This window comes from Thunnus thynnus, chromosome 21, assembly GCF_963924715.1.
Source record: "Thunnus thynnus chromosome 21, fThuThy2.1, whole genome shotgun sequence".
Lineage (NCBI taxonomy): Eukaryota > Metazoa > Chordata > Actinopteri > Scombriformes > Scombridae > Thunnus > Thunnus thynnus.
In genome coordinates, this window is record NC_089537.1 from 27,124,451 (window position 1) to 27,138,096 (window position 13,646).

General features: G+C 38.5%; 1 protein-coding gene across 2 annotated transcripts; it reads left to right on the top strand.

Annotated features, from left to right (window-relative positions):
- Window positions 1-2,582: 2,582 nt before the first annotated feature.
- LOC137173675 (uncharacterized) lies at window positions 2,583-6,687 on the top strand. Of its 2 annotated transcripts, none has more exons than XM_067578628.1 (5): window positions 2,583-2,704; window positions 5,090-5,198; window positions 5,705-5,824; window positions 6,090-6,168; window positions 6,428-6,687. In XM_067578628.1, the coding sequence occupies exons 1-5, from the start codon at window positions 2,610-2,612 to the stop codon at window positions 6,517-6,519; spliced, it is 495 nt and encodes a 164-aa protein (XP_067434729.1). In that variant the 5' UTR covers window positions 2,583-2,609; the 3' UTR covers window positions 6,520-6,687. The 2 variants fall into 2 exon arrangements, with proteins under 2 accessions (XP_067434729.1, XP_067434730.1); XM_067578629.1 differs by lacking the exon at window positions 2,583-2,704 and adding an exon at window positions 3,519-3,559 and having other exon boundaries at window positions 6,428-6,682.
- The last annotated feature ends 6,959 nt before the right edge of the window (window positions 6,688-13,646 follow it).

Sequence of the window (13,646 nt, forward strand, 5' to 3'; positions counted from 1 at the left end):
AGCAGAAATGAGGGTTTATGCTGTCTTGGGAGCAGAGCAGGTGGAACAGGCTAAATGAGTGATGCAGTAAATGGTTCTTTATCCCTTAAAAGTTATTTGACCAAAAAGGATCTCTTTGTTTAAAAGTTATCACACTGTAAATGGAGGCAGAAACAGTGTTTAGATTATACCAGATTTAAATTGTTTGTTGTGGTGTTTTCAATCAAACCTTACAGGCCGTTAAAATGCACTCATAATTGAAGTAATTTATTTGGGACTAACATCTAACAACAGAATTTGAAGTCATACCTGTACTCCACCGAGGCTAGTGTAATGAACATGTGTCTATTGCACATCTGTGAACCTATCATATCTAACATGGCATGTTACATTAACACAATTATTTGTATTCTTTGTGTTATTACACTCATTACATTATTTTTCAAACTCAACTATTTTAACATATTAATATATTTTCACTTATTTTTTATTGAAAAATTTAATTTATATATTTATATCACCTGTCTTTTGTGGTAGTGTATTTTTCTTACTTTGTACAGGTATTTGTATTTTCTCTTACCTTCTGTTTTATATTGTTATGCTGTTATGCACCACAACATCAAAGAAAATTCCTGGGAAGCCATGTTTGGGCATTAATATCTTGATAAGTATTGTTCCTAGCCTCACCAAACTTTGTAGGATGGAAGACAAACATGTATGTACATTTTGTATGCCAAAACGATTAAAAGCCTGTACTGCATGCCATTTTATTAAAGCCCTAGATTTGGAAAAAAAAGTGCAAAATTCCTAAATGAGAGTGATATTGAGGGTACTACAAACCCACATCTTTGCACCAATATGATATCAATCATTGTTTTTGTTGTTTTTGCAAATACAATCTTTTATTAATTTTGTGCCAATATTTCAGGTCTCTACTACCAATGGACATGAAGATATTATAAATAAAACAAGGTGTGGCATATATTGGTCATTTTCATAGGACCAAAACGGTAGTAGCTAGTAGGAACATAAAAATGTACATGGAAATTGCTTGAAGTATAGTTATTAAGAGTACAAAGTGCCAATGTCCTTCTGTTTTTCCTTCATACAAAAATAGACACAGATTTGAAAGATATTTTACCTATGGCAGAAAAATGTCAATTTCAGTTACTTTTTTTGCCTCAGTATCTCCACTATTATTGAATTCCTGTGTCATAGGAAATGTAAGAAATAAAGGATAAACATGTTTTCAGTATGTTCATTGGAATAGAGGGCATTTGAGATGGGAATTGTGTTTTCGGTAAGGTCCTGGATATTGAAAATAAGTGAAATATTTTGATAAAACCTCTGGTATAAGGAGGTGGTATCCTAAATGGCCCTCTCAAGCTCCAGTGGGAGTATCTTAATGTGTTTCCACATTAAAGATTGGATATTTTTAAACATGTAATTTTATAATGTGCATGTTAGAAAATTATATGCCCTGATAGTAAAGAACATAGCTTGCATAAATGACCTATAGTAAAATGAGCCTTCAGAAAACATGTATTTCTTTAACTCCAATCAATATTTCAGAGGCTGGGACACACATGAGTACAGATCATAAGGGAAGACATTGCTTCTTCATTATGGATGTTTTTTCTTAGAGTTAAAACAATTCCTGTAACTGTGTATTTAGCTACTGTATAAACAAACCCTCAATGTACCCTCAATATCGCTCTCGTTTAGGAATTTTTTTTCAAATCTAGGGCTTTACAGAAAATCAATGGGCATGCAGTACAAACTTTTAATCATTCAGTTATAATGAGAACATGTTTGTCTTCCATCTCACAAAGTTTGGTAAGGCTAGGAATAATGCTTTTCAAGATATCAATGCGAAAATATGGCTTCCCAGATAAGGCATTTTTGAGAGTGTAAAAATTAAAATATATCAAGGGCCACAAAAATATAAAAACATTGGAATTGAACAAAAAATATTTTGTAGGCCTTAGTTTTGGGACTCAAACATTATATAGACAAACTCTGAATAAAATCTGAGATGGTGCTGCACCCACTTTCCTGGATTCTGTCTGATTTGACACAGAATGACTCACTTGGCAATAAACCTGATTCTGATTCTAATTCTGCTTGGATAAGATACCACTATCTTTAATCATTGTGACTTCTTAAAGTAACAGGATTGAAGGTGTATCCACCTTAGAACACTGCTTTATGATAAGCACATTTATGATAAGAAAGATACAGGTCAAATTCTTATAGAAATGGTCATGAAATCTAATAGGGTTTTACAAAAGAAAAACCCATGATCTCTTTAGTCTTGACCTGGACCCATCTGGACATGCTGCCAACAGGTCCCTTTGGTCGCAGTGGTGGGACAGTCAGAGCAGAGAAAACATACACTACTGTCTGCATCTATCTCAGACTGCCCCTAGGTGTCTCTGTAAATCAAATATCTCAGCAGCCATTCCTTATTATCTATTCCTCTGAAGTAAATTGAATTGAGTCTGTTTCCTTTTCAGAAAAGCACATGATCATCCTGTGACTCTTTGCCCTTTTTATGTCTCACAGAAACTGGACCTGTTGTCAGTGTGAGTATTAAGCTCAGACTGAACTTTGTTGACACAGTTTGGAGCATGACGCATGCCTGGTTCCTTGCAGTGATACTGGCAGTTGGTATATCTGAGCTTTGTTGTGCTGGACCTCTCCATGCCCAGTGCAAAGTAGAATGGTATGTATGGTTTATATCTTTTGTACATGCTTTGATAGATACTTTCCGATATATTTGATTTTCATAACAAAAGTTCAAGATTTCTTTCCTTGCCATCAGGGCAATATCACTATCTAGGAAAAGCTTAGAACTAACCATAGTCAAAGTAAAACAATTATATATTAAATGTACTGAAGTAACACAAATGACATGTTTAGTACTATCTTTATATTTCAGTTTGAAAAGATACTGCCAGGTTGTTCAATTTATATTTACAGGAAGCCATTGTAAGGCATTCTTGTTACATTAACAGGAATACCTGTCTAGTAAATTATATCTTTGTCAAGCTGAAAATGTTGAGTATTTGATGAGTGTCAGAGGTGTTAGTTCAGGTTGTAGTGATCAAATATTCTGTTATGCATCATTCCTTCAGTGTTGATGAGGGTCTGCATGTTTCACTGTATTCGGTAGACACTGTCATTATTTTTGATGTTGATGCTTTAGACATGTGGACAATAACTGTGCTCTTTTTATGCTCATTAAATTACCTGAATTCCCATAGAATTATCAACTACATTGCTGCCTTTGTAATTGTTGTCACAATTACAATAACAGAAACACAATATGCAAAAGAGTAAAGCCCAGTGAGAAGCCATCACACTACAAATACCAAAGTGATGACCAGACCGAATCGCAGTCTGACTATTGCTGCATGCTGCTATACTTACAGCCTTGCCAAATGTGGGGATAAAAATGTGAGGTCTGTCCAGTAGATGGCACTATAGGAAAGGCCATGAGTTCATCTGAGGTAAGGAAGTATAGTATGACAGCAAATGTCATGGCACTAGAGGAAAGGGGCCCATGACCATGAATATGGTGAGTAAATCTTATCAATAGAGCAACTGACCTGAGGCTTGAGATAGTTGCTAGCTGAGCAAAAAACCCTAGCAACTTTGTAATAATCACTTATGTAGGTGGACACACACAAATGGATTACATGAAATGTCCATAATTCATGATTAAACACACTGTGCCAGGCAAGCAAGCAGCCAAACCTCATCAGTGCTGAGAAAGAGAACCTAACAGGATACTGCCTGACAATATTTCCGCCAGAGCATTCCAAACTTAATTTTTTGTTGTTGTTTGTTTCTTTGTTTGTTTTTTTGCAGTGCTAATGTATTTGACTGCATTATATGTTACTCATGTACTTGTTTTTTTCATATTTTTCATATAATCAAAACAACTCTATGTGGATTTGGAAGTATTTTTGGTAAACAACGTGTAGTCATATGACCACCTCATTAGCTGTAATCTATTTAACTGGCAGTCAAATCAGAGAGCAGGCTACTGACACGCCATTTCTACAGTGGATTAAAAGCTCCCCTTCAACTGAGCTAAAGCTGACCCTGAACATGGACTGGCTTGAGACAATATTCCTTTCACTACATTTTATTTGGCTTAGGCCATCTTGACATGATCTTTTCAAATTCCCAATCTCATTCTGTCTCTGTTCTCCTCTAGCTGAATTCACCTAAACCTAAACAGTCAGTTGAACACTTCTGACCACCATTTTCTTGGCTGTTTTACATGATACTGCTGACATTAAATAAGAAAATAACATTCACACATGCACCAAAAGGCTTCCCATGGTTTGAAGTACGGTTTCATGCTGTAAGGACTGTGGGAAACTGGATTTGATATGGAAGAATAGTCCACTTGTTTTTCATTAACACATACAGAAATCTCATTTAGGCCTGTAGGGGCAAATATCAACAAAACATTTTAAAAATGTTAGGGTGCTAGAACTTAAATCATCACTTTCATTTTTTTATTTTCTCAATTTAGGGGTCTGGCATACCCTTACTATATATTTGATTAGATTTTTTTTTTTCTTGTATTCAGTAAGACCCTCTATATGGCCAGAGTGAAAACCTAAACTGTTTATCAGAGGCAGGGCCTCCATGACTCCATGCTTTAGTGAGAAAAACACAGACCAAGCTCTTATGAGAGATAAAAATGTTCTTCTTGAATTTGATCTTCATCTTATTCTTTGAGTTCCATACAATTAGCTATTAAAAAAAATAAAATTAACAATGAAAAAAATGTATTTAGCTCAAAACATGTAAGTTATTATGCCACTAAAATACTGCTGTAATAAAAGCAGTAATATAAAGTCAGCTTTTCAAAGCCTCCATCATAAAGAAAACAGGAAACTGTCATGTAGTCAAAGAATAGCAGTCACAGCTAATGTCCAGTAGATAGCACCATTTTATTGAAAATGGCCACTCGAGTCCTTTCCAACCCTCTTGTAAATGTAAGTGTTTTTGGGCATCCTGTGCACTCACATAGACCTTGTGAACTCACATGGACCTAAAAGCATATTGAGTGGTTGTTTTTCTCATGCAGGTACTTTGGGATACCCTGTCAAGTGGTTTATGAATCGCTGGTTTCACAGATTAAGAAGTGGGGAACCATGGCTGGCTGCACAATGGGAGGACAGAAGTGCCTGTACAAGGTGTGTGCGTGCCCCACCCACATTATAAAACTGTCACACTTGTGACTGAGGTACAGTTGACAAACTGCTGATAACAATGTTTTTAATCACTAGAAGTTAAACAGGTTTTTGTTTTGTTCAAGACTGGTTTACCAACTGGGCAATTGTTGCAACTGCCCACAGGCTCTGAAAGCCCCACATTGCCTATGTAGCAATTACTCTGTGGTAATTTGGTTCATTGTAAATGAGTTTGGTATTATGCACTAAGACACCATAACAACTGAAATGATGAGGGCCTAAAATTTCGGTCTGCATTTTTACATAATCTTGAGGCTTGTGTTGTCGAAGGGCCCTGTGTCAAAATATTGTGGTTTGTTCCATTTCATGATACACCACAAGTCTATGTTTAAGATAAAATCCAGTTATGGCATTCCTGTTCATAAATTCCACCAGCAAAGTTGGGATGCTCGTAGTTGGAGGTTTTATGTCAATGGCTTTTAATCAAACATGGTTTGGTGTCTTTGCAGCTGCAGTCTGCCTCTGTCCACTTTATAGCTGCCAAACACACCACTCCCTTTAAGAGTTATGTGGATGACATCAACTTCCGACTGGTCTCCCATCATTTCTTCACTTGCTGTCATGTTTCGGTAGGTTTTCACGCTCCTCTAAAATTCTTATCTGAAAGTTTCTGGAAAACCAAACTCATTCAACCTCTAACCTCTCAGTCTGAGTCCTTGTCCTCCACATCTCAATCCCTCCTTTCTCTCTGTGTTTCCTCTCTATCTCAATCTCTCACTGTAAAATGTTTTCTTTAATGGTCTCTGTCTTACTTCCAATTACTGTCTCTCTTTGTCTGCCTCTGATTCTGTGCAGTCTGTATATTGTGTAAGACATGCGTAACTCTGTCTCTAGGCCATGTCCATCTCCGAGACCTGGTATGCCATCAAAGACCACGGCACCAACTACTGCAACCTCTACAACCTCATGGAAGGTAAGATTGCAGTATGGTGAGTTTCCTCTTCTAACATTCACAATTCACAGTCATATTCAATCTTCAGTCTAAATCACTATGATCCATGTTTTATTGGATATATTTGGTAGTGAAGAGGAAATTTCCCTTTTACTTTATTACTAACACAGTATTTACCTCTATTTAAACATATGATGCCATTCTTGTACAGTTCTTCCTGTTCTTGTCTTCTGTGGACAGACACTCATCATACCCGTTTCTCTTGTCATTTGTTCAACAGGAAGTGGTCTAACTGAAGCTAGAGGTTATAAAGAGGTCACTAGTGACTTCCTGTGTACCCAGCGCTCCTCTGCTAACTGCACTGTCTACTGACCTGACTACTGACTGAGGATGACCAGAGATCATAATCAATCAATCAATAAATAGACAATTCATAAGTTTTCCTTCTTTTTTAATGACCATATGCTCTTTCAGGTTGTATAAAACCAAATAGCATGACATTTGCAATTAATTCAGAATGAATACATTGAAACATTGTTCAATTTAGTCTGAACAGTTGTGTATCCTCACATTCAGTTCATACAAAAAGTGCATATTTTCATATCAAATTCTATGAAAAGCGATATTTTTACACCAATATCCCAAATTTCCTTTTTCATCAAATGGCAAAAATACTTCCACCACACCTATTATGTCAAGTTTTGGATAACAGAGTAATGTTGTAAAGGCTTACCTGAAAACAAGATCAGATCAGAGTACTAATCTGGATGTTCTTGTGGCATTCTTACTTTTTTACTGCAGCTGTTGTAGTTAGTAAGTAGTTGTAGTCTCAAGCTAAGGAACCAATCTTCCTTAAATGAATTTCCTATAATTTAAGAAACTGACTCATATATAGCTGATAGTGATTTCACTGTTTTGTTTCAATATCAAATGTACAGTTTATACTATACACAAGTACATTTACAAGTATATGGTTGCTGGTCCCATTACTTTGATAACAGTCCAAAACATAATAAATTGATCTCTTTTGCTTATAGTTTAAATCCTGTTTTATCATGTATTGGTACTATATTTAATTTTTCTTACATAAAATAAATTTTGATAATTAAATCAAAACAGCTTGTTGATTTATCCATAACTTTCTTAACTAAAGGCATAACTATATCAACATTTTTTCAAATTCCTGTCTAAGGAAAAATGTCATTCATACTTGAAAATTACTTTGTGTATGGGGTGTTGCACCTTTGCAGGTATGAGTTAAAAGATTTGTTGCTATGACAACCACCCCAGATAAATTTTAAACCAGCCATTAAGAAGTGAAAAATCCAGGCTAATGTCAGATCATCAACAATCAAATCAAACTATTACTCACATATCCACAATCTAAAGAACAGGACCCAGTTTCTGTGTTCATAAATGATTATGAATATCCCTAACTCATAACCATCAACTCATCATGTATTTATTATTTCACAGTTAGTGCTGTGGCTCTGTCTGTCTACTAACAGACAAAAACAGGCTGAAACATAATGTGGGGTCTGAAATCACCATGTGAAGGTTTGATGGTGTGTTCTGTCTTCTTGTTGTTCTGGGCCCTTGGTAAAAACAAGAACAGACAGGAAAACAGCGCACACCAACAGAGAGACAGTTGGTGTGAATATAGCTGTGGGCACCACTCAGAGGTGAGTCATAGTCTGACGAGGGGCATCATTCTTTCTGACACCTAAACCAGTTTTCACTCTTAAAAATGATGGTGGAGTGAAGAGGGAGGAGGGAGCAACAAAGAGAAAATACATCCTTAGCTACATGTGGATTGCAGGGCAGCTTTTATTGAGGGAGCAATATGCTCAGCTGGGCTTTGCTATCCATCACTAAGTCCTGCCCCACTTCACACTATAGCTGGTGCATGGTGGACTGTGGTGTCTCTTTTTCTGGGCTGAGCAAATGACTGGCAGGCACCTGTAACATCCTGAGCATCCCCCACTGTATTTTTGGGACTCAATAGGAGCAGGTTTAGTTATTGGCAATAATTAATAATTATTGGAGATAATAATCAATTATTAAAAATCAACAATTATTAAACATTATTACTGTGAATTAATAATAACGGGGCACCACCCTGAGGTCAGGGATCAATAACCAAACAGTGAAAGCAGTCTCAAAAAGGGGTGTTCACTTTAAAAATATCAATATCTGAGAGACATTAACATTTATAAAGGTGACCAGTGAAGGTTTGAATTCGAGCACTAACCCGGTCACCAAGCTGTTATCACAGTATATATCCAAACAATCACAGGAAACTTCTCTTTAAATGTGAAACACAGTTATTAACTTTAGTAATACCGATCGTAAATCAATAATGCTACAATTAATAAACATCTATCATACAACTACAAATTATCAAACAAAAGCAACAATGTGTTTGTGTGTGTGTGTGTATGTGTGTTGTGTGTGTGTGTGTGTGTGTGTGTGTGTGTGGGGGGGGGGGGGGGGGGGGGGGATCAAGATGGCAGATGTGACTGTGAGATTTGAACAGAGGCTGTGACAGAAATGTGGCGTGTGAATGCTGTTATTCACTGGCTGTGGTCTGATTTCAACAAATAAAGTGCAACCCATGGTCTCACTCATGATGTCGAGCTAACACAAAACAATCCAAACACAAACCAGTTTAGTGTGATAAACACAACCAAAGCAGGAAATAGTAATAATACCTTCAGTATTATCAGCAGCAAAGACTCACTGTCCGTTAACATCACAACAAACACTTGGATATCCTAACTCTGCCCGGAGTTAAGCCTCTTACTTGTGTCTCTAAAGGAAGTGAGTAGGGTGTGTTTTAGTACATCTTTCGGGTCCAGCTCAGTTCCTCAGGCTCAGATGCTGATGGGGCTGTCCTCACACTCTGTTTGGCAGCTGATCCTTGGTGAAGTTGCTGAGAAACAGCAGAGTCCACTCAGTTAAAGACGAGTTATCCTTCGCCCTCCTCTGCAGGAAAGGCAGAAGAGTGCTGGATTGCACAGCGGTCTTCTAGTGTGCCTAGTAACAGTCATACTTCCTTATGTTAGCTGGAGAGCAGCTGAGAAGTGTTTTTCAAGAGGCGAGTGTGGTGTTTATACCCTTGGTGACGTCACAGCCGGGAAGTGGGAATCCCCAGGCATTTCTGGCAGGTCTCATCAAATGGGAGCCGAGAGTCTGACTCTGCCGGATTTCACACCTAGAAATGAGTTGAGCAGAGCATGATGGGAGTTGAAGTCTATTTGGAGTCCTTTTGTTTGACTTGGTGCATTTCTTTCTTATCAGGCTTTGTGACTGCATGCAGGCCTGCCTTTGTCTCATGCACATGGCGTATGAGGCCCACTAGTATCATAGCAGAATGGCTACAAGGCCACAATGAAGGCCTGTGAATGTAATGGAGGAACAGTCTGTCATCAGACCCGAAGACAACCAGTTTTCAGATTTACATACCAGCATTACAAGACCAGTTGGGTTATGAGACCATTTTTGATGGTCTCATAATTTGGGGGATTTAAATTGTTATAATTATTGAATAATAATCATTTAAAGCATTATTAATACATATATGATTACTGCCTCACTGGTATTATTAATTAATATTGCTATTTGACTGTTATAACCCTCCCCATGCTTTTTATGACCCTTACAAATATGGACCTTACAAACCAGAATGTCTATGTGTGAACCTCAAACAGTGCCCCCAGTAGTTGGGAATTGGTATTGCAAGATATACACAATTGTGCCTAATTATACACATTTGCCCACCATATTATACACAAATTGGCAGTAAACATTAGCTGTGTGCCTAGTACATCATATGAGTGTGTCAAGAAGATTTGCTGCACTTGCAGCAGTGTGAATTTTGACCTTGGAGCTGCTTTTCTGGATCATGGAATGAATGAAGATTGAAAAGTATAACACCGGCCACATGCTCTGGATCATGCATCTACATGTGTCATTCACCTGGCCCATTTGTATTCATCTTTTGTGTTTTGATGTGTGTGACTGACCACGTAAGTTATGACTGTTGTAAGAAGGATGTTATTAGTAGTTATTTCAATTTGTTTCTAGTTATGGGAAACTGAGAAGCTAACTTTAACTGTTTGTCTGGTAAACATGCTTTGGGCCGTTGGACGTTATCACCATGTCAGGAATGTTATTTAAAAAGCAGTGAAGTGAAGCCTCCTGGAGAATTTTTACTCCCGAATTGTTGTGAGTAAAATTAACCAAGCAGTTCTAGTCTGTTTAGCTGGCCAATATTAGCTTTGTGCTGCTGGACACATGTTTGGGTATATAACTACCAAGGCAAAGAGGAAAAAGGTTTAATGGATGAAGTTAAACTGCAAGATGAATGTGTAAGGCTTATATTTCTCCCTGCTGGTCCTGCATAATGTCCTGAGAAAAATATTTCTTTGTTGGTTTTGGTGCTAACTCCATGCTCAGTGTTGTTGTAGTGAGGGCCTTGGTAGCTTTCAATGCAGGAGCTGGCGAGGACATATTAACTGTCAGCTTTATTGTAATTGCCATAACAGCCCAAGTCAAAGGGTGTAGATGCTAAATGACTTTATTTTGTTGTCAGTTGTCAATACTTGCCTGGGAATTCACATCAAAACTATTTACACCAGCAGCAATACAAATTTGTGACAGAAACACGAATTTGCGACAGCTCATTCTGCTGTCAGTCAGCCTGGTGAAGGCAGTTTGTCTGGCTGCTGTCCTCTCAGCTCTCCATTCAGTGTCTCTATTCACAGATGCAGCCATCTGTCAGCAGCAACTCCTGGGGAGCTGAGAGGACAGCAGCTGGACAAACTGCCTTCACCAGGCTGACTGACAGCAGAAATTTTCTTAACTGAAATAGTTTGCATGTGTGATATGACTAGTTTGATTTGATTTTGATTTCTCAAGAAAGTCTCGAGTGCTTTGTTTTTTTGTCATTTCAGTTTTATTGTCTTGAGGTATTAAAAGAAACTTTTTTTTAATCAAGTCTTGCTTTGATAATAGCAGTAATTCTTGAAGGCTGGGTACAAGAAAAGTTCAGAATTTAACAAATGTCAGATTTAATGTGTTTTAATTTCAGGCACCAAGGTTATAAAAACATCTGAAACATGTGATGAACGTGTGTTTAGAGACATGAAACCCACAGTTGGCGCTGCTGTTAATATTATGTACTTTCATGATACAGCAGTGTTAGTTTTATTTTACTTGCTGTCTAAATATTTTAACGGTTGTCCACATTTTCCTAATACAATCTAAATTATTTGTGCCTTCTTAGTGATCCATGTGACTTTGTTCAACGCAAGCCCACATGTTTTGAGTCAATTTGCACCTGGGTTATAATGAAATGTGGAACTGATCTGTCCAAGTATTGTCTAGCTAACTACTGTTATCATTACATCTTCTTCCCTTAATAAAGACATTAAAACACAATTGGGGCGGCTGTGGCTCAGGAGGTAGAGCGGGTTGTCCACTAATCGGAAGATCGGCGGTTCGATTCCCAGCTCCTCTAGTCCACATGCTGATGTGTCCTTGGGCAAGACACTTAACCCCAAATTGCTCCTGATGGCTGTGCCATCAGTGTATGAATGTGTGTGAATGGTTAGTTTCCTCTGATGGGCAGGTTGGGACCTTGCATGGTAGCCCCCGTACCCATTCAGCGTATGAATGTGTGTGAATGGGTGAATGTGATTCGTAGTGTAAAAGAGCTTTGAGTGGTCAGAAGACTAGAAAGGCGCTATACAAGTACAGTCCATTTACCATTTACAATTGATAGCCTACGATGAGGCAAGATGACATATAAGGCTATGTTACCAAACAGTGCAAAATGCACTTTTGAAAGAATTGGCATGTAAAATCTGAACACCACTTACATCTAAATGAAGATATTAGACAGTATTATGTAACAAAATATCGATAGAAAATTAGCATAGAAGTGATTCATTTAAAATGCACTTTAACGGACATAACAGACGTGGAGATAAAATATAAAATCTTGCATAGGCTTTACATGGTTCCTGTAAATGTTCACAGAATATCCCCGCTCATCTCTCCCATTTGCAATGAATGTAAAACAGATCTTGGAACTCAATTTCACTATTTTTGGGAGTGTAGATTTATTGGTAGATACTGGAGCAACAGAAAAAACCCAGGGCTATTTATTCTAAGCTTACTCTCACACTCCCTCAACTTCTAGACAAACTTCTTATTGCTCATAAATGTATTCTGTTGTACTGGATTAAGGATACACCACCAAACATCACAATCAGGTACAGGGAAATTTTCAGTGTTCTGCCTCATGAAAGAATAAGTGCTGTGCTTAAAAATAATGACCGTTCCATAAGATATAGAAGCCAGTTGGATTATCTACCATCAGAACTCAGACACCCTCTTCTGAAAGGCCAATGCCCATCGAAGTGGAAGGAAGCTATACCAGGAGCTCTAGGTGAAGGCTGCTGTATCAAATTTATAATATGAGTGTAATACAGAATAAGATATCAACATGTTCAATTCTGAGTTCAGCAGGGTGATAGCTGAAGGGAAAAAGCTGTTCCTTAGCCTACTAGTATGGGAGCAGAGGCTCCTGTATAGCCTCCTAGATGATGGCAGCAGACAGTCTAAGACTGGGGCGTGAGGGGTCCTCACAGCTCACAGACATTGCTTATGATAGAGGTCCAGACCCCTATGGTTAGTGAGCAGCTGCTATACCACACTTGGATGCAACTGGACAATATGCTTTCGATGGTAGAGTGCTACAAGTTTACCATGATCTGTGGTGACAGGTGGACTGTCTTCAGGCACCTTAGGAAATAGTGGTGTTGTTGTGCCTTCTTGACCAGAGTGAACGTCGGGTTCAGGAAAGGTCCTCAGAGATGTGGAAAAACAGGAATTTAAAGCTGGAGACACAAAAGCCTTTAGTCTGCCTGTAGTCCACAAGGAGTTGTCTTTTTGGTGTTGGGGACTGTTGGGCCTTATAATCCAGTGCATGAGACAAAGGCAGGCCTCCATGCAAGTCACAAAGCCTGATAACAGGAAAGGGTGCTAAAGAGACAATGGGAGTCCAAACGGACTCCATATTCCAACATGCACTGTTCAGTTCACACGTTGGTGCTAAACCAGAAACAGTCTCAACTGTAGTCTCTCATTGGCAGAGATGCCCTAGCACAGAGGAAGTCCCGGTGACACAGCCCTGACGTCACCGCCTCTTTAAAAACTGGGGGCACCCAGAAAAACACGCATTCCATTGTGACTGAGATGGGGGAAGGTTCGCTGCCTCCGTGAGCCAGTTTCCTGAAGGAGGTAACCCTATGCACATGCTTTTCCCCCACCGACTAGAAGACTTTCTCCTCACCCTCGACGAGACGAGACTTCGCAATGTGTTCAATTGAACACAATTACCAGAGCCGAGAGAGACCACTGCTGCAACAAGCACTCTCACTGCCTGCAGGAGGAAGAAAGGGATTTCTTCAGGAAGACATGGATAACTTCTC